Source organism: Gymnodraco acuticeps, unplaced genomic scaffold, assembly GCF_902827175.1.
Source record: "Gymnodraco acuticeps unplaced genomic scaffold, fGymAcu1.1, whole genome shotgun sequence".
Lineage (NCBI taxonomy): Eukaryota > Metazoa > Chordata > Actinopteri > Perciformes > Bathydraconidae > Gymnodraco > Gymnodraco acuticeps.
The window spans coordinates 2,384,642-2,410,770 of record NW_022990346.1 but is presented as its reverse complement, the minus strand read 5'-3'; the positions used below and the strand labels follow the sequence as shown (position 1 = coordinate 2,410,770).

The 26,129-nt window shown below is 41.5% G+C and overlaps 1 protein-coding gene across 1 annotated transcript; it reads right to left on the bottom strand.

Annotated features, from left to right (window-relative positions):
- Window positions 1-926: 926 nt before the first annotated feature.
- dstyk (dual serine/threonine and tyrosine protein kinase) lies at window positions 927-26,129 on the bottom strand. The gene is made up of 14 exons (XM_034223933.1): window positions 25,019-26,129; window positions 23,000-23,409; window positions 19,685-20,191; window positions 19,366-19,561; window positions 17,483-17,721; window positions 17,052-17,135; window positions 16,789-16,965; window positions 5,779-5,908; window positions 4,656-4,812; window positions 3,890-4,022; window positions 3,073-3,186; window positions 2,792-2,906; window positions 2,498-2,632; window positions 927-1,528 (listed from the first exon to the last, which is right to left on the bottom strand). The coding sequence occupies exons 1-14, from the start codon at window positions 25,215-25,217 to the stop codon at window positions 1,341-1,343; spliced, it is 2,784 nt and encodes a 927-aa protein (XP_034079824.1). The 5' UTR covers window positions 25,218-26,129; the 3' UTR covers window positions 927-1,340.

The window sequence follows — 26,129 nt, the reverse complement described above, 5'->3', positions numbered from 1 at the left end:
TAAAGTCAGAAGCTAATGAACAAGAAGAAATACCAGCAATGTGAATCTTTGATTTAAGCAGAATATCTGACTGAACTATTCTTAAATCTTTATAGTGTCATTATTTTTAAAGTCTAGCATTTGTATTGATTATTGGTCCATATAAATATGTTTTGTTACTTGTCCCCTAAAACGTTCTGCTTACCCTATTTAGAAACATTTATAACCAAAGAGAGATGAGGCATAAACTCACCAGGTGGTGCTAAAGCTGTGCATATTTCATCATAAAGTGTGATGAGGAGCCTTCTTACAACTCATTCCTCCTTACTCCTAAATCAAGAGTTCAACAATTCAATAAAAAAGCTTAAGCGGAGTGTGTATGATGATTGCTTAAATTAAATGAATTAAGCAATACTAATTTATAAACTTCTGCTTGATTAATCAACTAGTACTTAACACAGGGTACATTTAACGTAATTAACCATTAAGAATTATTTATAATAAAAAACATTTGTAAAATGTCCAATGATTCCCAGCTTCAGCAGTAAAACAGTTGCACTTACTCTGTATGTTGCCATCACACTGAAGTACCCCGCAGTACAGGCGTATTGTTTGAAGACAGAGTAAGTAATAACTCTTTCAAAAGAAAAAAGATAATTCTGACAAAACTATGTTTATTGTCCCTTATTTTCCCTCGTGAACAACTGGAAAATCCAATATCTTTGGGCATCTACAAATGTGTCAGGCCAAACAAATGAGTCATTGTTTGATAGCATGTGTACACTGGTTGCTAACACTCAGGGAGGACACATTTCTTTACAGTAAGGAGTCACAGGGCCAAAAAGGTGAGAAACCATTGATTTAAAGGAATACTGTTACTTTCTTTCCTCAGAAAAGATCATGATATTATTGACTGAAGACAACGGAGTGACACAATCATGTTGTAACAGATCATTTTATTAAAAAAGTTGTTTTTGTATAGATGCAGAAATGTTCAGTTTAAATACAATCTAAAATTAATCTTTTATATATTTATATTTTGTTATAACACTGGGAATGAACTACTTTAAAAACAATTTGCATCTAGGAACAATTATATAACCAAGTAGCAATTAGCATGGCGGCTACGACAAAAGCATGAAGTATAGTTTGTATACAAATACACAACGCACAAACAATAAAACACATATTTTCAAACGTCTTGTCTGTATCAAATCCTCATAAATAGTGTAAATCCGACAAAGGAGGACAGCTCAAACATTATTCATTGGTCACCTGTTCATCTCCGTTTTTTATAAATACAAGAAAACACTCCTGATCCGCGTCCCTGTCACACACGTGTTAGTTTGTCCAGAGTGTTTTCAGTTTGAGTCCTCGAGGCTGCTTCGTTTCTGTTCAGAGCCGCAGTTGCAGAGCCGGACCATGATGCTTTGCAGGCTGGGCTCCACAATACCGAGCAGGGGCCTCTGCAGGGGGTCCCCGTTCCAGCAGGCCTCCATCAGCAGCCAGCACTCCTCGTCGAAGGTGGGCAGCCGCTCGGGTCTGGCTCCTGGGGGGGCGGGACAGAGTGAAAACAGGAACAATAAAGCCGCTCCTATAGCTCTTTAAAAGCTCAATTCAAGCACAGAACATATTTCCATCTTTCAAGCCTTTATAAACTCAATTGTAAAAGTATAGTTTATAGAATTTCTTTATACCTACAGCAATGTTTAGTGTTGTTTGGTGATTATTTAATGCCAAACAGCTCTGGCACGCTTCGTGTCTGACCTGACACGGCAGCAGAAAAAACATGTATGACGACATATTGTTTTATTTTGAATATCAAATTGTTTTGGTTACAAAATAGACTATGTAGGTAAAATACCAGATTTATTTTTTGCATTTACAGCAATAAATATGTGGTCTGCACCTAACTTTCTAAATTAAATTCATTTATTTAACAAAACTTCCTTAACTGTAATCTAATTTAACTTCATGAAGAAATGAAACAAAAATCCAGTTAAATAGTGGTCAAGAGAGTCTCTCTCGCCACGACTGTAGATGCCAAAATATATTAAATATTAAAACCATTTATATTAGCTAAAATAAAACAGCTTATGTTAAAAATCTACAATATTGCACATCTCCTCGGTTTGTTTTGACTGTCATTGCGATGGGCACGGCTTCCTTAAACAATAAGCCACAAAGTGATTTTAAAGTAATCTTGTTTTATTATTGCATGAAAAGCCTCTTTACGTTTTGTTTCTGCCACTTTGTCACTATTTATGAAACTGTGACACCACATGCATTACAAACATCAAAGTGTCACCGGAAGATGTTTGCTCCGCATGGATCCGTATTATTAACACATCGCCAGATAACAACACCAAAACTATCCCATCAGTGTGTTCCTGTTTGTGTAACACCATGTTCTTGGTAGGATTGTTAAAAGTCAGAGCGAACACAAATCAAACCATTTGACTTGTATTGATCATCAGGGAACAACACACCAAACTGCTGGTGTGAAAGCAACGTTTACCTTTTTTAACGTTATTCCAGAGCTGGTCCTTGCTGGAGCATTTCTCAAAGGATTCTGGGAGTTTGACTGAACCAGTGCAGAGGTACCAGAAGAGGATCCCGAAGGCGTAAACATCAACAGAGTTATCGTACTTTCCTGTCAGGGGAAGAATCACAAGCAGAGGAACCGTGAAAAGACTAATAAATAACTTTCCTGCACAATTTGGTATCATTTTGAAATAAGATAACAAATCTCAGTCCTGACACACTTCCTGGAGACACTGGTATAGGTCATTTGACTGCTCCGTAATCGTACCTGTAAAAAGCTCCGGGGCCATGTGGATGGGCGTTCCTACGATGCTGCCGGACATCATGGCCTCTGGTTTACAGAAGCCCAGGTCCGTTATCTTTGCACGATTTTGTTTGTCCAACTGGAATTGAAATGACATCAAAAAAGAGGGCTCGTTATGTCCGTGTATTGTTCGTCCATGAAGCCCCTGAGGTGTTATAATAAAGCTTATACTAGAAACACACAAAAACCCTCAGAAGTCACAGACTAAAAAAGGTTTGCTGAGTTTTTAGCTGCTCTGAACTTACCAGAACGTTCTTTAGCTTTATGTCTCTGTGCAAGAGGCCCTGACCATGCAGGAAGCGGATCCCCTCCACCACGTCCAGAGCGATGAGAAGCCTCTCCTTCAGTGATAGACCAGCCTGGGAGACATGGGGACAGAAAGGAGAAGACTTAGACTTAAAGCCGTTTTACACCCAGAACGGATTTACATCACGGATGCTGATGACGATGAACTGAACTTTTATTTCATGAACAAATTAATTTTTCTTGCTCCTTTTGAACATGAAGGAAACTATTTGAGTATTTATTTTTATATATTTATACCTTGAAAGATTTTGGTTATTTTGCTTCTTTTTATTTAGTTTAGTTTTGAACATGTTCAAAAAACATTATAAATTGACATCCAAAATATTCCCATGCTCTTTCGTGCAGGGGGAAAATATTTGCACAGATCTCCATTTAAGAATCAATATGGGAGAACGCGTTATCTTTTTGATTTATCAGCACCCACAATTATACAAGAAAATCTAAATGTACCACAACATTAAGCATTGGCATCAAATTTGAGTTTTGATTATTAATAATAATAAATGGGATTTCTATAGCGCTTTTCCTAATGTTCAAAGATGCTTACGATCAGTCTATGTATGCATAAATATTTGTTGTGTAGTGTGGACAAAGGCATTATTGTAATTTGATTTATTGTATTTTTTGGACAAAAATATAAAAAACCAACATGGATACTTCAAACTTCAACATCAACATCAAACTGGTAAGAATCAGCTTTAAAATGGAAGTAACGAGTTAGATTTCACCAAATCCAATAATATTCCTCTAAGTCACCTTGAGGCCTGTGTAGAGGTCTCTGTGCAGCCGCTCCATGAGGAGCAGCACGGCGATGCTGGACCCCCCCCCGTAGGTGTGATCGATCACAGAGCCGTGCAGGTCCACCAGCCGCTCGTGCTTCGGCAGGGACCTGAAGAAACACACATCCAAAGGAAAGAAAGACAATATTTCAGCCATATGATCCTTAAAGAATCACTTTGTTATCTTGAAGTCACAGGAAACTCATGCAAGTCTTGTTTGTCCGTATTAAGGCAGCTTTTTTTCACTCGTCATGCATTCCTCAGTTTTATGGCAGTTGGAGCAGACGAATATAAATTAGACGCTTTCAACAACTGATGTGAGCACAGCAGAGCCTCCAGGCTTCCACACTGAAAACAGTTTGGCCTTCACAGCAAGCAGTGCAACTGTCATGTTCAATGTCCAAACTTTTAATAAATGGAGCTGCTCAGACACCGCGAGTCATTTCAAATGTTCAATCCTCACCTCCTACCTGTCAGTATAATGCACTGACAGCTGTGATGACTATTCCGTTTTTGTAATTAAGGTTTGATGTGAAGAAAACCTCTGAAATATCTCTACGAGAAACAGGTTTGCTGCCGATATAACAACAAAGCAGCTGTGTCCGTCTGTCCGTGTGTCTGATGTTTTACACTCACTTAATGATGCATGTATTCAGTATGCAGAATTTGCACACACCTTTGTAACATTTGTAGCCAAAGACATCTTTCCACACTGTGAAGAATAACGTTTCTAACCAACTCACCTCGTGTAGTGAAACTCCAGAGCCAGGTCGTTCCAGTGTTTATCATCAGGCGGGACCACAGACTTCAGGGCACACGGGTAGTGTCCGCCCCAGCTGTCACACAGGTACACCACGCCATACTGACCGCGGCCCAACTCTCGGCCCAGCTTAGGCTTGCCTGTCAGAAAACAAGTTTGGATTCTTTATTAGCTGGGTGAGATGATGAGTGAATGTATTAACCTTAATGTAATGAAGTATTGTATCTCGAGACGTATTGTCTCTAGATGTGTTGTTCTCACACTGAGTTCAGTCAGAAACCTGTTTGCTTATGGTTACTTCATTTGGATGTTTGAGCTTCACTGTGCAGAATGATGTGCAAACTTTAGACACTAGAAGACTGTTTTATTTTCATCTGAATAAAAATGTCTCAGTAAATATGAGTTTAATACTTTAAAGTAAACTAAGAGAAATCTTTGTTGTAATGTTCTAAAACGTTTTAAATGTACAATTTGTATAATATGATGCACTCCCTAACAAAATCTTAAAACTGGGGGAAAAATTACAAGAATTTGTATTTCTCACTGGTGGATCTTATCCAGGTTGTTAGTAGAGCTTCAAAATGCTAAAAAAAACAAAAAAACAGGGGCAATAGGTCACATAAAGAGAGTAGGCAATTTATTGAAAACTGCATTTAAACTCAAACAGGCTGTTCATCAGCCGATCAAAGGTTTAATACCATTAGCTTAAAAATTCAAAATCAGTGCAAAAACCTGGCTTTCATGTCATTTTCATTCAGGCATTCACACTGTCATGACCTCCTGGTGACAAAACACTTTCTGTCTTGTGAAGGAGGAGCTGCACAAGCAAGGCCTCTCGCAACGCTCCATCGCTGCCGAGGTTAGACGCAGTAAGACGGCCTTTTTACATTTCTTAAAAGCTCCTGTGGGTTACGGACGAAAAGGTGGTAGACCCAAAATAATGTCACCTGCGCTGAGCAGGAGGATCCTATGGGCTGTCCGTAAAGACACAGGCCAATCCTCGACCCAAATGACTTTACAGTATTGAAAAGTTGTTCAGGGAGGTACGTCAGCTCTGTGAGTTTCACTGTATGAATGAACAGAGGGAGGATTCTGTGGCGACTCACCGTGCAGCAGCACATCCCTGAGGGAGCGGCTCTCCAGAGACAGGCGGGCCAGCCGGGGGGCGTGGTCCTTCCTCACTCGCAGCCACAGGTCCTCGGTGCGCTCCAGACGCCCCGTGTGTCCTTCCTCCAGCTACAAACACCAACACATGACATAACATCCCGTGGTTAGCATTAAAACAAGCTGCTAAATGACTCGTTTCATTTAACAGAAACTGTTGAAGCAGCCCTTACTCAGAGCCGGATTAAATGGATAGATTACACTAAGCAGTCTGTAATATTTGGGCTCCCTACTGTACGTGCATGTTGTGGTAAATAAATCGAATTACTTTTAACGACCTCATGAAATCTGCGGCAGTGCCAGAAAGTGCATTTTAGGGAGCTTTGAGGCACTAGATCTTTTTAACTCAGGTGCTATGAAAATAATTCTCCAACAGGAACGACATTCAATGCTCGCAGGCTAATAAGCTACACAGCTGAACTAGCAGCATTACACAACAACAGAACCACAATAAATTCTGTTATTTTAGAATTATCAGATGAAATGCATAAAAAATAAGTTTGCAACAAAAAGCAAATTCAAAAGATCACAATCCAAATCATAGCCACAACGGGAGATGAATAAATAACAATACTGTAGCGATGAGCCACACGACTGTAGCACTGCCTTCAATCCAATCCACTTTATTTCTAAAAACAGAGGGTTTGCCAAAGTGCTTCACAACGAAGATATCATTACAACAAAATGTAATATTACAAGAATAGATAAAAGGCACACATAAGAATAAATACAAGGCACGTAAAGGCTATGGACAGACAATAAAAGCATACAAATAGGTAGAGCATAGCTCAGACTGACTCGAAAGCGAGGGAAAAGCTGTGGGTCTTTAGGCCGGACTTAAAAGTTTGAAGAGTGGGCAACAATTTGTCATGGGGGCGCAGGTCGTTCCAGAGCCTGGGGGCTACCGCTGAGAAGGCTCGGTCTCCCCTGGTCTTTTTCTTGGCTTTAGGGACTACCAGCCGCAGCTGATCAGCCGACCTCAAAGCCCTAGAGGGGGTGTACACCTGTAGGAGGCCGGAGATGTACTGAGGGGCCACACCATTAAGCGATTTAAAAACAAACAATAGAATCTTAAAATGAACTCTAAAATGGACAGGAAGCCAGTGGAGGGGAGCCAGAATTGGTGTAACGTTTTGTACAAGCTGCAGGCGGGCCAGCGAAGTCTGATTTAGGCCGGCATAAAGTGCATTACAATAATCTAAACGAGTCGAAACAAAGGCATGAATTACACGCTCAAAGTCTAAAAAGGATAAAACCGGTTTAATTTTGGACAGGAGCCTCAAGTGATAAAAACTGGACTCAACCACAGAGTTTATCTTTTTTTAGTGACCATGGGTTTTGCATACGGGTTTTGCAGGCAACCCAGGTCTATGGAAGGGACATCACCATTTGGTCCAAACACAATGACCTCCGTTTTGCTCTCATTTATATTTTAAAATGTTAGCGCCATCCAGGCCTTTATGTCATTAAGACAGTCAACCAGGGGCATCAGAGAGCTGGTGTTTGTTTTTAGGGGTGGATATATTTGGGAGTTGTCCGCATAAAGGTGGTAAGAGATGCCATGTTTTCTTTAAAAAAGTCCAAGGGGTATAAGGAAAATAAAATGGGCCCCAAAATAGAACCTTGGAGAACTCCGCAGGATAGGGGGGCAGAAGACGATGGAAAGTTACCAGGCCTAACAGAGAAAGATCTCTGGGACAAATAGGACCTGAACCACTCAAAGGCAGTGCCCCTGATACCCACACAGTACTCTAGACCAAGGGTTCCCAAACTTTTCAGCCTGCGACCCACAAAATAACAGTGCCAGAGACTGGCGACCCCCCACTATCACGTGGTGACTGGAAGAAAAAGAAAAACGTGTGCACAGGACGCACGCACTAATAGGCGTATCCAAACACGCGCATAACGACAACACACAAGAACAGAACAGCCTGACAACCATGATATGATTTGACATATAGCAATTTAATATAAGATAACAGCAGAACTCGTGAGTCAAAGTAATCTTCATGTGAATTAGGAGAACATTGTTGCGGTGCAAACTTTAAAAGACATAAAGGTAATAAACATATGAACATTGTTGCGGTGCAAATTGTAAAAATACATAAAGGTAATAAACATATGAACATTGTTGCTGTGCAAACTTTAAAGACATAAAAGGTAATAAGAACTAATAAACATATGAACATTGTTGCGGTGCATATTTACATTTGGGGAATACGCTATGTTTCAGCGTTAATCTCACCAAATTGGTCAGGGCCGGCCCTGACCAATTTGCCGCCCTAGGCAAGATTTTAGCTGGGTTAGGGTTAGGGTTATCAGAGCCTCTCAGTCTTTCAGGAGAGAGCTCTCTAAAGCTCTCACCCCCGCGGCCGCTTACAATGTAAATTCCAATGTTAATAAAAGCACACAGAAGCTGTGTATGTTTTTTGGAAGTTTGATTTATTTTTAAATGAATACAAATACAAATACAAAATAAATTAAAACCTATAATTGCACACTAAAACCATTATTTTAAAAAAAGAACAATTTCACATAAACCTTTTTACTGGGACTGGGGCAGTTCAACTTGATTTTGGGGGGGTGTGCCATAGTTTATGGGCGCTGTACGCGTAGTTCTGTTAGTATAAGATAATAAGATGTACTTTGTTGATGCAAAATCGGGAAATTGTGTATTATGGAAAAAAAAAAAAAAATTATTTTTAATTTCTAACTTTTCTTTTTTTCTTTTTTCCGGCGCCCCCTATGGGTTGATGCGCCCTTAGCATTCGCCTATACTGCCTATGCCGAGGGCCGGCCCTGCCTAATATGACGGGTGGGCAATATGCATGGAGCACAGCAAATCCATCCTGGGCTTAATTTTGGAGACGGCCACTCGGAGATCATCCTCCACGTTTAGACGAGATCTGTATTTGTTTTTTATGTATGTCAGTGCCGAGAAAGTCTTTTCGCACAGGTATGTGGAGCCAAACGGCCTCAGCACGTCCATCGCGGCCTTGGAAGGCTGTGGGTATTCCCTCTCAACTGAAATCCAGAACTCAGCAAGCGTCTTCGCATTAAAAGCTGTCTTTAATGTGCGGTCACTTGACAGTTCAGTCAGTGCGTCCTCCATGTCGGATGACAGATGACTTGCGGTCGTTACGGTAAATGGTGATCTTATCCAGTCATATTTTTCCGGAGCTGCTTCCTCTGGGAAATACTTGTTAAAGTGTTCCAGGAGGGCTTGCAGGTGGGTAGTGATAGACTTCTTCACAGAGTTAACACTAAGATCATTTTCCTCTATGAATTCCTCCAGCTCAGGAAACATATCAATCCTGCCCATTTCAACTTGCGCAGTCCAGCGATCCACTTTCCTCTTGAATGCGCAGATTTTATCATTCAAGGACATGATGCTTGTGTTTTCACCTTGCAATGACAGGTTAAGTCCGTTCAGTCTGTCAAATATGCAAGACAAATATGACAGCCTTGTTAACCAGTCAGGGTCTGTCAGGTGGTCAGCGAGCTGGGACCCATGCTCCGTGAGAAATAAGCGCACCTCGTCCCGCAGTTCATACAGGCGGCTGAGAACATTTCCCCTTGAAAGCCACCCGACTTCTGTGTGGAACAGCAGGCCCTGATGCTCCGATCCCAGTTCGTTGCAGAGATTGGCGAACAGCCAGGTATTGAGTGGACGGGATTTGATGTAGTTGACCATTTTTATCGCCGTCTCAAGAACACTTTTAAGCTCTGGGTCAAGCGTTTTACTCGCTAGAGCTTCTCTGTGGATAATACAGTGCGTAAAGATAACATGGGGCGCCACTTGTAAGACTCTTGCTTTTAGTCCTCTCTTTTTCCCCAGCATTGCTCCATCAATCAATCAATGTTTATTTATATAGCCCAATATCACAAATGTTACATTTGTCTCAGTGGACTTCACAGTTTGTACAGAATATCAGTATGACAATACGACACCCTCTGTCCTTAGACCCTCACATCGTACAAGGAAAAACTTCCGAAGAAAACCCACAGTTTAAAGGGAAAAATGGGAGAAACCTCAGGGAGAGCAACAGAGGAGGGATCCCTCTCCCAGGACGGACAGACGTGCAATAGATGCCGTGTGTAAATTGAAAAGATAATACATTTGCAACATAGGTAGTCCAAATGTTTGGAAATGCATGTGTGTATAATAGGAAGATGAATCCACGAGGATATCCATCCAGGACCTATGATCCAGGACCACAGCCACGACTCAGCACCATCTGTACACACACCGATGCACTCATCCCAAGACAGTCCCTCTTCTTTTATTTTGTTGTCAAGTTTTGTGAAAATGTCCTCGCCTGTGCACTTTAGCTCCAGCTGGGTGCAAAACAGCATGTCCTCATCAAGTTTTCCATCAAAACTGTATCTGGCGAAAACAAGCAGTTGGGCAGAGTTTGACATATCTGTGGATTCGTCTAACTGCAAAGCATATTTCCCTTTCTTCACTCTGTCAATCAGCTGACACTTGATATCCTGGGCCATGTCCGTGATGCGCCGGGATATGGTCCCGTCAGACAGCGGCACTGCTTCCAGCTCCCGTGTCTGTTTATCCCCATGCATTGCCCTACTCATAGCGATAGCAGCAGGTTTAATTAGGGTTTCCCTGATTGTGTGTGGCTTTTTTGCCTGTGCAATTAAATATGCCACCTCATATGATGCCTTTTGAGCCTTGGTAGGGATTGTTGCTTGGTTAGTTATAACTTTCTTTTGGCCTTGCAATTCTCTCTGCTTTCGGCAGAAAAACTCTGCTGGTTTAGTAGCAAGAGAGGGGTGCTTCGCGTTTAAATATCTGAGCATTTTTACGGGCTTTAAGCTCTCATGTGCAAGAACCTCAGTGCACACTACACATTGGGGATGTTGTGCTTCATTGATAATGAGGCATGTGAATCCATACTGGATGTATTCCTCTCGATACTTGCGACACTTGGATGAAGGCGGGTCTGACTGCTTATGGACCGCCTTACGGTTGTCGTCTCCTCCTCCTCCTCCTCCTGCGCAAGAAGTCGACGGCCTTTGTGATGGCGGCTCTCCGCTCTCCTCCGCTGCCTTCTCCGCTGGCCTGTCTGCCTTCTCACTAGTTGGTATTAACCAACGTTTCATTTTGAAAAATGTATTGAAGATCTGTTCAGAAGAAATATACTAGTATAGTTGATGTGTGTTTTACGTCTCTGATATTTACTGTGGTGCTGTAAAGTGACCTTTGAGCTGCAAATGACTGTCGTAAATCTGTCAGAATCAAAATTCCTTTATTTGTCCCGCTTACCTATTAAACAGACTTACATAATACAAAATGTCTATGCACACGTTATTATTATTAATAATAATACAAATAATAATAATTAAAAAATATATTTAACATTTTTTATTTTTAAAAAAAAAGGATTCTGAAAACATCTCGCGACCCCCCGTCGCGACCCCCACTTTGGGAACCCCTGCTCAAGACGAGAGATAAGGATGGAGTGGTCAATCCTATCGAAGGCAGCTGTGAGGTCTAAGAGCATAAGAATGGCAGAGTCACCAGAGTCTGTAGTGACCAGGAGGTCATTGAATACTCTTAGAAGGGCAGACTCAGTACTGTGAAGCGCTTTAAAACCGGACTGAAAAATATCAAAAATATTGTGTGCATGTATAAAAGACTGCAGCTGTAAGAGTACGGTTTTCTCCAATATTTTTGAAATAAAAGGAAGCTTCGAGATGGGTCTGTAATTAGAGAAGACAGAAATGTCCAGATTAGGTTTTTTGATCAGGGGTGCCACAACCACTTGTTTAAAATAAACTGGCACAGAACCGGACTCTAGGCTGCTATTTATAATTGTATGGACATTAGATCCAATAGTGTCCCATATCTCTTTAAAAAGTCGAGGAGGGACTTGTCTGTGGGTTTTAATTTAGCAACAATGTCACTAAACGACACAGGTCCAAACTGCTGGAAGACAGCAGTGCATGTGATGTCAATGGAGGGGTCAAAAGAGGGTGGTGAGATACAGGCTCTAATAGTGGAGATCTCGTCTATAAAATAGCTTTTTCACACACCTCAGTTGAAGCTTCAATACAAGTGGATAAAGGAGAGTTTAACATAGCATCAATGGTTTTAAAAAGAACACAAGGTTTGTTTAAATTACTAGAAATAATATCAGTAAAATAACTAATCTTTTCAGCCTTTACAATGCTCTGATGCACTTTCTCCAACTCTCTTTTAAAATGTCATGAGTTACATGAAGCTTGTCCTTCTTCCACCTGCGCTCAGCCTGCCGGCACTCACACCTGGCAGCACGAGTGGCGTCATTGAGCCAGGGTTCAGATTTAGCTCTGGGGCGCATGAGTTTCAGGGGAGCAACAATGTCAAGAGCTCCAGTGCAGGAAGAGAGAAAGGCTGAGGTTAATTGCTCAGTGTCCAGGGAGTCAGAGGACATAGTGTCAGACTAGGCTAAGTTTACAACTTCAGTTGAAGATTGTAACGTACATTTCTGTGAAAGCAATATAATAGACAGCTTTCTCCAGCCAGTGGCTGCCACGGGCTGTATCTCAAAACATGCTGAAACAGCAGTTTCCATGTTCCTCCACAACTTTTCAGATATTGACATGCAACATAGGTAATAATAGAAACACCATATAAAGAGGAACTGTTTAGAACTTTGTTCTCCATTTATGTATTCATCTATTATTCAAGTAATGAAAAGTCACTCTCACATTTGCATGTTGTGTTGGTTCCTATGCGGTGCAAACAGTTTGCAGACAGTTTGCAGACAGTTTGCAGACAGGCGGCTGTGAAGTGCTTTGCAATAAATAAGACTTGAACCCAGAATCTTTAACGTACGGTAGCAGGCAGGGTAGAAAAACAGGGGGGTAAAAACTGGGCCTGGGAATTTGACCTACATTGCAACTCGGGAGATAAGAATAAGTGCCTTGTTATGTATTATTTTCAGGATAAAAAGGACCCTGCTCTTACATTCTTGGGACCAGGAAGGCTTTGTTTTCCTTTGATATTAATCCCTGCTTCACACTTTGCATTTAAAATTCCTAACACCTTCTCCATTTAACCCTTCTCTTGCGTTTCGGGTCAAAAGTGACCGAATGACTTTTATTTTAATCATAAATATTGTGTTTTTCATCCGATTGCCTCAATACCTTTATTACCTTATGTTATCCTCCACACTAGGCCTCTGAACATATACACTTGATGATCACCACTTGCATTGAATTTTGAGTGATTTATTCAACAGTGAAACACCCTTGACGTTTTCGGTCAGATTTGACCGCCATAGAAAATGAATGGGTATGAGTGTATTATGTTCATCCTGCAGATGGAAAACATCTATACACACACACACGTTACAGGAACTTCTCCCTTTCTCGGCTGTATGATACAATGTATCATACCTTCTCACAGGTGCCAGCTCTGTGCCCCTCGAGAAACACAAACCTCTCACTTTCTCGCGCTCAATGCGCCTCCATTACTGGCTCTCAAGCAGTTATACTTGTGCCTTGCTCACATTTGACTCATTGACACAATGAGCAGGCGACCGATTAGGCGATTTTCTGTATGAGGGGCTCTGGACACATTTTTGAACCAGATGAAGAGGAGATTGAACCAGATGAAGAGGAGATAGAGGAAGATGTCTCAGAAATGGAAGACAACAGTGATCCAGACTATGAGCCTACAACAGACCAGGAAGAAGCCCCTGAGGGAGAGGCCCCTGAGATAGAAGCCCCTGAGGGAGAGGAGCCTGAGGTGACATTCCACAATTTTGCATTGCCAATCATGTGCGTGATCACACGTGAACACACGTGAACACACGTGAACACACGTGAGCACACACACGTTCTGTTATGGTATATTTCTCTTTCAATAAATGTTCATTGAGGAAAATATTATCAGTGCCTTATTTTATATTCATCACAGTGAATGCTGAACTTGATGGGCCATGACATGAAACACTGGCTTGCTTGTATCAAATCAATATATCCCATACATCATTGGAACGGGAAGAATCTCAGCTACAACACTAACTAAAGCATTTCCATCACCAGTAAACACAGCCTACATGGCAAGCATTTTTATAATATACAGTAATGTAAAATAAGCACTATCTTTGAACTTACCGCCAAAAATAATATGAAATTCACTCCTGGTGTCATTCTGTCTGTCCTACCTTGATTCTACTTGCTTTGACTGTTCAAATGAGATGTCAACCATCAAAATTGGATAAGGGGTTCCAGAGATATCACTGTGCAAAACACACCGGTCAATTTTGACCGAAAATAGCATTGGAAGGGGGGTATGACCTAACGCAAGAGAAGGGTTCAATTGCATACCAACACACTGAGAGTTTCCATCTCGCCTCCACTGGCTCTAATTCCAACTCTATTATAACAGAAATATAATCATATTTAATTAAGTTGAAATATTTTCCCCGCACACAATCACTGTCAATTAAAAAAATGAAAAGTGCATACTTCTGTCCTTAAAAAACCCGAAACCCACACATCATCACCCCCTCCTCCTCTAATGGAGTGATCAAAGGAGGCTTGTTGTGCAGTTCTCTTTGTCAGCTCTTCCCCAAGTGAATGCTACAATAAATTATTTCTATATTCTTTTAGAAATGAAGAATTGGCCAGCGTGGAAATAAATCCAGTGATGTGAACCACACTGTCTGTCATGTGATAATTAGCATCAGAGCAATTTGACTGCAACTGATCTGCAAGATACTTCATGGAGGGTCACAGCTATTCTCACATTGAGGCTTAAAAGGCAATGCAATTCAAGTGGAGGGGAAACAACGGCTGAACACCGAGCTGTGTGCGGCCTGAGACAATAAGAGCTGTCCGAAGATTTTATTGGATATATAACAGAATTGTTGATACAATTTAATAATAAAAGTATTTTGAAAGTGAAAGAAATCATACTCCAGGGCTCTCAAAGGTGCAAAGGCTTTAAAACCATTCATGTGAATCAACAGCGAGGTCACACACATATTGTAGTCATGTGATTAATGTCCCTCTATTTCAAATCATTTACAGTTTTACACATTCGCTGGCTGAGAAGAGACAACAGCTCTCGACAGCTAATGCTAATGCTTTATCCAAACTAGCCGATATCATCATCATCAATATTATCAGCAATATATGTATAGTATATATATTTTTGTTAAATCAATGTTAATCGTCGCTAACCTTTGCGCAGGTCGTTTTTCTTTTTAATTTCTGGCAGCTTCTGGCAGACAACCACAACACTGATGAATGCTCTAAAGCAGGGGTGCCCAACCTTTTTTGAACCGAGAGCTACTTTTAAATTTGCCAGTCTGCCGAGATCTACCAGTCCAAATAGAGAGGCGTAGCCATTACTGAGCCTACTGCCAGGTAAATACACACTTCTACTTGTATAAAACTGACCTTTGTACGATTAATACTTCATAAAATACTGCAGATCCTTTATCTTACCTCTTTCTAATCTACACACATACAAGTATTTAACTGAAGTTACACAACAGTGTTGTTGATACAGGAGTTTATTCACACGTCACTACAGTGGGTAATGTTTTCAAGAAGCATTGAACAGTGCTGCCACATATGACACAGGAAAAAAGAAAAGACTCTGAACCCTTTCTTTGCCATTATATAAAAATAGTGTTGCTACAAAAGTATAAATGAGGCTTACTAATAAGACAACTCAGATCTGAAGCTACTCAGGAATCTGCTGCCGAAGTGCAATAAAAAAGACTAAATTAATAGAATCGAACCATTTTTTTGTTGCATTTTAGTAGATTATAAAAATAAATGCCTTTAAAATAGGATGCAAGCAACACTAGTTTCTTAACCTGAATTGATAATAGACTATAATCAATTTAAGTTTGCATTCTTATACCATTTTGTACAATAATTATAATGAATAAGTTCAAACAAACTAAAACTTACAGCTGATTAATAACGGTATCTAACTTGAGTTTTTATTATATCAAAAACCTGTTGAAATGCTACTGTTATTTTTACTGTCCCCAAAAAGCGCGTCGGCAGCCTCCAGGAATGCTTCTTTCACAACTTCGCCGTCTTTGAAAGACTTCATGTGTTTTCGCAAAAACGTGACTGACACGATAAGATGCTATGGGAGCAGCCTTGCTCTTGTTGTTGGGCCTGGTGGAAATGGACTGCTGTGCATTTAGCTGTCCTTTCAGGCCCCTCCCCTTTTGGAGCGTAGGGTAGAATTAGGAGGGAATTCCGTCTCGTAGCGTTTGTGCACTGTTTTGAAATGCCGCTCCTAAATTACCCTTCTTCGATAAAGCCACGCTCGCATTGCAGATGAGACAGATGCACTTTGAATTGGAATAGATACAAAAATAATCATCCTCCCACTCGGAGTGAAAATTATATATTTTGGGCTTTCTTGCTTCTCCCATAATTGCGGTCTTGTGTGTGTGCGGACTGGCACTCCTGTTGACACGGACAACGTCAGCGAAATAGTGCCAACTGCCCACCAGCCACGCCCCGACACATGGGGTCACGCCGGCCAATCACAAAGCTTTGATGCGTTCAAGTGCATTATTCTGGCACGGGAAGATTATGTTATAGGACATTAACGATAAAACAGAATATTGTTGTTGACATATCTCGCGATCGACTGGGAATCTCCCCGCGATCGACCGGCTGGTTGGGCACCCCTGCTCTAAAGACACGTCACCAAAACAGGCGACCATAGGGAAGGGGACCAATCCCTTTGAATACAATTGTGGATTTCTCTAGTTTGGAAAATTGTTAGAAAATGTGGGAATAATGCAGGTAAACGACTCAAAAAAGGTATGCTTTGGGTCTACTGTGTTAGTTATGACACTTTTCTTAAAGAATATGCTCGGTGAAAGTGACTGCCTGGTGTCAATGATACAGAGCAAATTGCTGCAGCCATTGAGAGAGAGAAATGAAGAAAAAGGAAGGCTCACCTGGCGCAATGATGCTGCGAAGGCTTCATGGGAGCTGTTGAGGCGCGTTCTGAACTGGGAGCAGATGCTTTTGGCCAATTTGGCAGCACTGAGACTTTCTATGGCGTCCTGGGCGACTTTACGCTTCCACTCTGGAGTGATGGATGGTGGGTTCACAAACGTTATCCTGTGGATTATCTGGAAGCAAGACACACAGTAGGAACACTTCATCAGAGGTCTCCATGCAGCGAAAACTCTTATAGCTGAATGTATTGGACACTGACCTGTTTGATTTGATCCCAGAAGAGTCTGGTGACAGAGGATCCTGAAGTGAAGGTGATCTCCACATGATAGGCAGCATTCAATAACTGTGGCAGATGAAAAGAGTGGATAAATATGCAGCCAATGCCATGGCATAAGCTATCAGTTAATGTAGTCTATGGAGGCAGGTGGAACTGAAGCCAAGTGGAATTGACAGAGCATATTGAAACCTTTGTTTTGGTTTGCTTTTCTACGAACACACAGAGACACTATCCAACAGGGCCTGCAACACAATGACCTCCTTATTCACTGACATTCAGAACATCTGACATGCTGTCAGTGCTTCAATGTTAGATACGGATGTGTGTTGTACCTGTGTGCACTTGAAATACTGTGACACCATTTTTTCCAATCAACCATAAAGACCGAGAGGACGTTTCAAAGATGTGCCCACCTGCTTGAGGTGATTGGAAGTGATATTGTGGACAGAAGTGTCCATGTGTGACTTCTCCAGACTGTTGAGACATCGCTCCAGAGTTCCTACGAAGCTCTCCCTCAGATAGTCCACAGAGCTGATCAGCTTATTGGCCACGGCCTGATTCAAGCGAACCACTATCAGCTCCTGGATCTGGTGGATGCAAGATTTGATCTCCTTTGACGTAAAGGGCTCTCCATTGGTTGTTACAATGATGTCTGCAGTTAAAAGAAGAAGGTCAGATGTGGTATTCGTGACAAACAAGCAGAGGGAAATCCTGAAGAATAACTACAACACAATGACCTCCTTATTCACTGACATTCAGAAAATCAGACACACTGTCAGTGCTTCAATGTTAGATGCGGATGTGTGTTGAACCTGTGTGCACTTCAGGATCAATTTAAATACCATGACACCATTTTTTCCAATTAACCATAATGAGGTCATTATACAGTATCTGAAAGCCTCCTGCAGGCTTTTTCAAAAATATTTTAAATTGCATGATCTCATATCTTCTACAAATTGTAAACACGATCTTCTCTCGATAAGCAACTCTTAAAAAAAGAACATCTACAAACATGGCACATCACTAATGAACGATTAAGAGCCCACATCAACATCACTTTTTTAAGGAAATGAATTCAAAAGCGATGTTTGTCTAAAACATAGCAACTTCTCTGCACTAAACTTCTGTCTTGATGCCTTCCAGTCAGGTTTCTTGAACACACAACGGAACTGAGACTGATCTTATCAAGTTGTATCATGACATCTACTTAAACACAGGCAGTGGCAGAATCTCTGTCTCTGACTTCTTTTGAATCAAGGATGAAGACTTTTCTGTTTGTCTTTCCTGTCGTATAATAAGTATTAGGGATCGACCAATATGGCTTTTTCAAGGCCGATACCGATTATTAGTAATCAAGGAGACCGATAACCGATATTTGGAACCGATATACATTTGCAGTAAAATCAGAAAATCTTGGTGTCAAAATGTAGAACAACACAAACTCCAACACAACTTCTTTGAAATGCATTTAAACATATATTATGTTTAATGAACTTTTAAACATCTTACAACTGGTTTCCTCTCTGTGCCCTTTTCTTTAGTGCAGTCATCTGCAATGAGTTAGAGAGAGACAAGAAGTGGGGCTGCAGGCTGACATGCTTAACTAACAATAATGCTTAATTTATTATATCAAAACAATGCCTGTCTATCTAGCATAAAATCCCAATAAGCTGCTAGCAACTGCAAAACACTAGTGCTAGCTAATGTTTTACAAACTATTAAAAGTGAGGCTATTACAGTAGACCTAACGTTAGTCTAGTAGCCCCCCCCCCCCAATGAGTGGTGACTGCAGCCAGAGAAACGGCCGCATCAGAGCCAAAGTTTTATCGGCAATTTGATCAAAAAAGGCCGATACCGATAATCGGTCAAATGCCGAATATGGGCCCCGATAATCGACCCCTAATAAGTATTCGCTTCTTACACTGCAACTCTTCTTTTTGTATTTTGTAGCTGTCTTATTTTATTGTAATTGTTTTATTCCATTGGCTTCATTTGTTTTCTTTTGCACCTAATCACGAGAGTTTTTGTGAATCACATTGTGTTGTACTGTAGTTGACATTTTCTACCTATTAACGATGTAAACATCAGTCACAATGATTTCTCATGGTGGACCTTTCTTTTAATTGGCTAAAACTGTTTTTGCTGCTGCCCTCATCCACAGCAGTACTTGACTGCTACTTTAATATCGATCTACTTGTGCGATCCACCACTTATTAACATATTATCTTCTTATATAATACGACAACACAACAGAAGAGGAAACCTGTGACTTGTAGCGTGTATCCAGGGCGTTCACCTGTAAACTCCAGGTTGGCAGCGTCCTCCAGCAGCTGCTCTTTCATGCTGCCCAGCGTTTCCACAATCATCTCCTTCATCTCTTCTTGTTTACGGTTAGCGATGGCCATAAGGGAGGTGAAAAGTTCACCCTCTTTCTCACGGGTGTACTCCAGCCTGCGGGGTGTAATCTGCAGGTCCCTCTGCATGTCAAAGGCCTGCAGAGGAGGGGAGCAGAAACGATAAGGTCTGATGGTGATTTATTATGGGCATACCAGGTCAAATCAGTTCATGAGAATGCAGCACAACAGACATACAGATGAACAGCACTATCCTCTGACCTGGTTGATGAAAAGATCTAGACAGCGACAGTGGACCCCATTAAGCAGGTTGGCAGCCTCCACCTGCTGGTTCTGAAGCACCAGGCGAGCAAAAGGCACCAGTAACCGATGGAGCCTTTCGAAAGCCTCACCCAGTACGCTCTGGGGCTTGGCACCAGGGGCGGGTGTCTGTGTAGGGGCCCCACAGGGGCAGTTTGCCGTCGGGCCACAGAGGAGGCCGAGGGAGAGCAGCTGCTTATGGAGGGCGCTCTTCTCCCTCTCCTTCTCTTTCTCCCCACGGCGGCCGGACTCTGGTGAGGCTGCTGGGATAATGTCAGGGATACGGACAAAACAAATGGGGAAGGAGAGCAACTCTTTGACCTTCCAGAGCTCTGCCACCTGCTCTGTGCTTAGAGAGTCCTGGTTGATGGCATAAAGTATGATGGGGACCACTCCCCGGGTGAAGTCTTCCAGCACCTCTTCTATAGGCTGGACACTCGGGCAAGGCACCACCATGACCTTTGCTTCCTGAGGACAAACCACACAAAAATATGAAATGTTACTTGTAAAAAGCTTTGTAGTTCGTAACCACAATAAAGAAAGGAACAAATAGCCAGATTTATCAAATACAGGAACTAAAATGGCCCCGTAGAAAGCAGCGCAGACCTCTACAATTGTTCTAATGATTACGATGTGTTGATGAGATATAAGTCGCAATGTGAAAACTAAATGTGTTGCATTTCCTTGCTCAGAGCGTTTAAACAACAACATTATGAGCCTTTTCTTTGAAAGAGTTTTTGTTCTGACTTAAGGGTCGTTCAAATTAAATTGTATTTGAACTATTACATGTATTTATCAATTATGTGTTTAATACATTTGACCACAGTTATGACGTGATTTTTTCATTTTGTTTCATGCCTACTACAAACACTAGAAAAACATACTCAGATTTAGCTTTTCAATGTCTAATGTCTTGACACAAAACAAAGCTTAACCTAAGGTATATTCCGTGTACAAGTGTTAAAACTAAATGATGTTTTAAACATCTTCATCTGCAAAGGGAAGAAAACATGTACACACATCACATGCTCCTTCTATTTCTGAACAACTAATGGCACATCAATATTTGTGATGGTCTTGGGAATGTCTGCAGCAGGGCAGGGACATGACAAGTAAAAACACTTTCTTAACCCTTGATGAAAAACAACTTTGACTACAAATATTCTCAGCTTGAGAGGAGAGACCAATGCCGGGGAAAAGGCAGCCAGAGAAAAGAGACAAAATGACCAACAGCTAGACAAAGGAGACAGTCAGTCCTGTCTCCAAGAAACAAGAGCAGAGCCTGAGCAGTCTCTCTGGAACAAAGATAGCTTGCAAACATTCGTTTCAAAACCCATGTACAATGTTCAAATTGATTTAATGCTGTCAGTTTTCAAAAAGAACACTTTGAGAAAATGTTGAGTTTGCATTAATGCCCCGATCTGAGCCTGCCCTACAGAGCAAATCATTCATTCATTCATGGCCACGTAGGAAATTACAGTTTTCTTCTGTTAGCATATTTTAAGGGTAATTGCTAATTCAACAGGTCTTCGTTAACCAAGCAGACTTGTTTGTATTCATTACTTGAGTAATGCACAAAAGACAAGATGGACCTCAACACCTTTTTAGAAACAAGGTGATAGCAGAGCACCCTTTAGGTCCTCTTGTTGCTAATGTTGAGTTGAGAAGCACGGGTTGACTCTGGGATGGAGAGAAGGATAATTAGCAAGTCGGCCTCTAAAGCAGGTTGCTGTGATAATGGCAGGAGTGTGTGAATACCACAATGAGCAGAGAGATTCTGTGCCTTAGTATACTCCAACTGAGACAGGTTCCTTTGATTCAGTCAGAAGAAAACTAAAAGGGTAGATTTAAACTGCTTTGGTTTATGACAAACCTTTGTTCACAACTATCCAAGTGATATGCAAATATTGACTTGAAGATGATTTCATTATATTTCACCATGTAAATCACAAATAAGGGACAGCAGGTCCCCACGCATCTCAGTCACACGTGAAAATCAACAGGGGTCAGAAATGGCTTCAAGCACTGACGTTTTGGTTCCAAGTATTAATCTATAACACGCTTCTGGTTTTTAGATATGTATCTTTGAGTAGCAATGATAGAAGTTTTAAAAATGTTAAAGCTTTATTTATTCAACCAAGCAATGCCAACACATTGCTTGTCTGAGTCTGAATGAGGCAAGTCATGCAAACTCCATGCTATGGGTTTTACCAAGAAATGTACACACATTTAACAAAGCATTAAATACAATAAAGTCAAGAATCCACCAGGAATTGAGTTATTCAATAACGTTAATCAGGCACGTACTGCCTGCCGCGCTTTTGTCTCGTACACATTTTAAAGATCCATTCATTGTTTATGGCAATAATGTTAGTCAACATTAGTATAAATTGATTTTAGTAGCAGAAATGTTGGATTGAAATACGTGGTGAATAGGTCTTTGTTAGCACAGCTCACACAAAACACTAACTAAAAACATTTTTATTTTGTTATTAAAACACGGTAACATTTTTTGTAACAATGTGTCCTAGATGTCAGTTGTAACCATGGCAAATTCATCACAGCAAAGGGTTTGGGATTTTTAACATGACCTGGTCATGTGAATCGCACCATACCAGTGGCATTACGTAAGGGGGCAGGGCGGGCGGCCCCCAGGCAGAGTTAGGCCTATTTTCTGGGGCTGTGTGATGCTTGCGAAGGGGCCTTGGACTAAAGGATTAGAGACTCATTTCCACGTGTCACACATGATAAGGAATGACTACAATCCTTACACCATGCTAAATCAATTCCCTCCCTGAAGATATTGTGACTTTCAGCTCACACTGGCTGAATACCAGGATGACTGCCTCACTGTGTCCAAAGATTCTTCCTATTTCCATGTTACCGCACAATAACCTGTGAATCCGTTTCTAAGAAGCGATCAAACCTAAACAAGACAAAAACAACTGGAGAATGATGTATTTCTGCAGTAGCACGATTCGGGTTAAACACTGAACAACACAGGAAATAATCAGCTCTGCTCAGTCATCTGCCAGCTTAACTATGTATTGAACAAAAAGGCTGGTTTAAGCCAGACACAAGGATAGGGGAAAAAAATCATCTTTCCTGTTTTTAAGGGAACACCACACATGTACATGAAGTACATGAAGAGCCAACAAAGAAATAGCAGTAGGACTACCACGTAAACATATTTATAGGCTCTTTATCTAGCCCTTGAGAGGACATTGTACTACAACCATTAGATCCAGTGGGTGTCTGCAGCGAGGTGAAACCTACCTGTAGCAGTGGGTGATGCAGGGTGATCTCCAGCTCTGCCAGCCTGTGGGCCGGGTCCTCACATTCCTCATGGATCTCCAGGTCTTCCCGGGGCACGGTATCCCAGCGGCCACAGTTAGCTGCCAGCTGGTGAACAAGCTCGTACTGGCCGGGCAGCGCCAGGCTGAGCCGGGTCTGTCTCCCGTGGGTGAAACACAGCTTCCGCCTCTTGCAGACCGTGCCCTGGACTCCTTCACAAGCCTGTCCGGCCTCAGGGCCCAGGGGCAGCAGCCTCTCCCCCAGGAGGCAGTTGAGCAGCTGATAGCGGGCGGCACAGTCCTGGCCCAGTACCAGGATGTACGGGGCAGCGCCCACAGTGTTGCGCAGGAACTCTTCCTCATGGCTGGGGAAAGAGATGCAGCTGAGCTGGCCTGGGGGAATGGACAGAACAAAAGAAAAGGATTTTCTCAGTAGGGCTGTAACTCACTTTTTCTCATTATGTATCTATCTGCAGATTATTTGCTCTATTGATAATGTTGTCAAAATGTAAGAATGAGGTGAAAAGTGACAATGGCAATTTTCCAAGATGTTGGCTTAAAATTCTTGTTTTGTCAATTTTTTACACAAAGATGTTAAGTTTCCTACGATAATCTCAAAGTCAAAGTCAGCTTTATTGTCAAAATGTCTACATGTGTTATACATACAGAAATCTCGAGATACCGTTTCCCGCAGTCATATATATATGTGTGACATATATACATAAAACTAAAAAGGGCCTAGATAAACGGGGTATACAATATGTAACAGTTACTCGACTGATAAATCGATTATCTACGACTAATTGATTGGTTGCCTGATCATTGATGCCTTACCTTACTCCTCAGTAACCTTAAGCAACCCTGTCTACTAGTAAGTGAGCTTTCTTTGGATTTGGTCAAATTTCAAGTCGTAAATAGGGTGTAAAATTATTTTATAGTTTTTATTTTGTATCTGATGATGACTTACAATATCAACAAAAGATTCAATTTAGATTTGTTTTTAAATGTCCTTGGGGCTATTGTTTTCTGATCTAGCCTTTACATGTGAAGTGCACACAGAGGAACTGATTAAACCTTCTTACAGAGGGCATCACAACTAATCCCCAGCAATGCTGAGTCACAGTCTAAACAGTTATATAACAAATAGAGTAGATATGGCCAACATGTCTTTCATATAAAAGTGCATTTCTTTCTAACAGATATGTGAATGTATTGTCAATTCAATCTAGCACACGATGCATTGAAGTATGACAGCATGACCTCTACACACCAAAACCAAAATATCAGATGAAGAACTATTGAATGATCCTTTAACATCATATGTTGTCCCTTTGTGTCCAAATTCATTTGCAAGATGACTCTAGTTTGGCAGGTGAAGACATGTGTTTGGTTTTTCTTATGAAACGCAGCATTTCTCTGTCAATAATATCTAATCTTCAGCTTAACATTGTTCATTCAACACTGAGAAAATGTATGTTGACTTTCTCGGTGTACAGTACACCAGCTCTGACTGACATAGCTACTCATGCAGATGTGAAAGTATCTTTATCATATGATCAATACAGCTCACTCATAATATGTGATACAGGGAGCTTTGAAACATGGTTTAAAACCACTCATCTGGGTGGTTGTAATGGAGAAGTGTGAAACAAAATAAAAAGAGGGGTGGGGTATGATCATTTGAAAGGTGCCTGAAATGATACAAATGTGTCCACAGCCTAAAGTAAAAACCTAACCAGCCAACCAAGCTCTCAGCCAGCCAATGAGTGCAGAGATTCCTGCATATTTGGTGCACTTAGTCTACTCGTGCTTTTCAGAGGGGGTTTAATCCCTTTAGTTTTCCCTAACCCCAATTAACGCATTTTCCAGTCTACTTGTTGATGGAGAAATCACTTGGCAGTAGAAACGTATTAGCTCTTTCTTTGTGATGCAGAAGTGTACCATATGCTGCTTTAAACATGGTTACACATGTTCAGGTGTTGCTGCATGTGTTGAAACCTACCTGCCTCGAAAGAAGCTGATTCCGAGCTCATGGTCGATGCACAAGCATTGCTGTAATTTTGCCTGATTTCCCGGAAGAAGGCATTGGTCTCCTTCAGGTTCTTCTTCAGCTGTATGGTGTGTTTGTTGTAGCTGTTAAATGTCCTTGTTAGTTCCCGAGCTAAAGGAGTGGTTTTCTGTTGTTGCACATTTCCCTCCATGGTGAACAGATAGAGCGGCTGTCTTCCCCTTGTTGTGATTTACACGGTTAGCAGGTGCCAAACAACCAAATCAGTTGAGGTGCTCAAAAGTCTTTGCAGTTATCTCCCCTTTAAGTAAACATGACGCGTGTCCATACACCTGCTAGGCTGTGCAATACTTCACTTGTAGTCAGTTTAACATTAGTGTATTAGTGCTGGACATTCAACCCTGCAGTGTTTGTGTCCGTGAATTACGCTGTGCATGTGTCTTTAGTTGTTATGATGTTGAAGCCGACTAGCACTAGCTTGACGTCTTCATTTGCGTTTAATCGGTTAGCGAACAAAGTAATGGCTATGTCGGCATCTTTCTTTGTTAACACCAACTGTCTGACTGACTTCAGACAAATAAGTGTCTTAAAAATAAAATAATAAACACAGTCACGTGTTGCCGACTAATGTGCTAAATATTGTGCGTTTTGTGACCTAGCCGTGGTCCAGACACCGTTAGCGCTGCTAGCCAGATGGCATCTCCAGTCCGTCCCCGCCTTGGCCTGGCACAACACGCATCGCCTTTAACTCCACGGAAACAGCCCACTGCCCCGATTCACAGCCATACAGCTCTGCGGGTAAACAAATGGTGCCCGGAGATGACAGTTGCCTCCGAATGACAACCCGAGCACGACAACAAGCGTTGGCGTTTTCCTGGAGATCTTCCTAAACTGGCTCTGGCCCGGAGAAGCCAACGGACATCTTTCTCCCTGGAAAAGGACGGCGAAACAAACACATGAACTGTTTCCTGTTTTGAAGATGATGAGGAAGATTAGAAGAGCCAGTGGTGGTGCAGGGCGAGGTTGTGTCTGCACCAACTCACATAGCTGAGACCATCAAATCTCTGCAGTCTCAGCGCAAAACAGAAAGTCGACACAACCAAAG

Excerpts from the sequence above, each read along its gene's own strand:
- dstyk (XM_034223933.1), bottom strand. The coding sequence starts at position 25,217 with ATGGAGGGAAATGTGCAACAACAGAAAACCACTCCTTTAGCTCGGGAA. Across the intron at positions 2,907-3,072 it reads TAAAGCTAAAGAACGTTCTG|TTGGACAAACAAAATCGTGC; the intron begins GTAAGTTCAGAG and ends TTTCAATTCCAG. Across the intron at positions 1,529-2,497 it reads CTGGAATAACGTTAAAAAAG|GAGCCAGACCCGAGCGGCTG; the intron begins GTAAACGTTGCT and ends CCGCCCCCCCAG.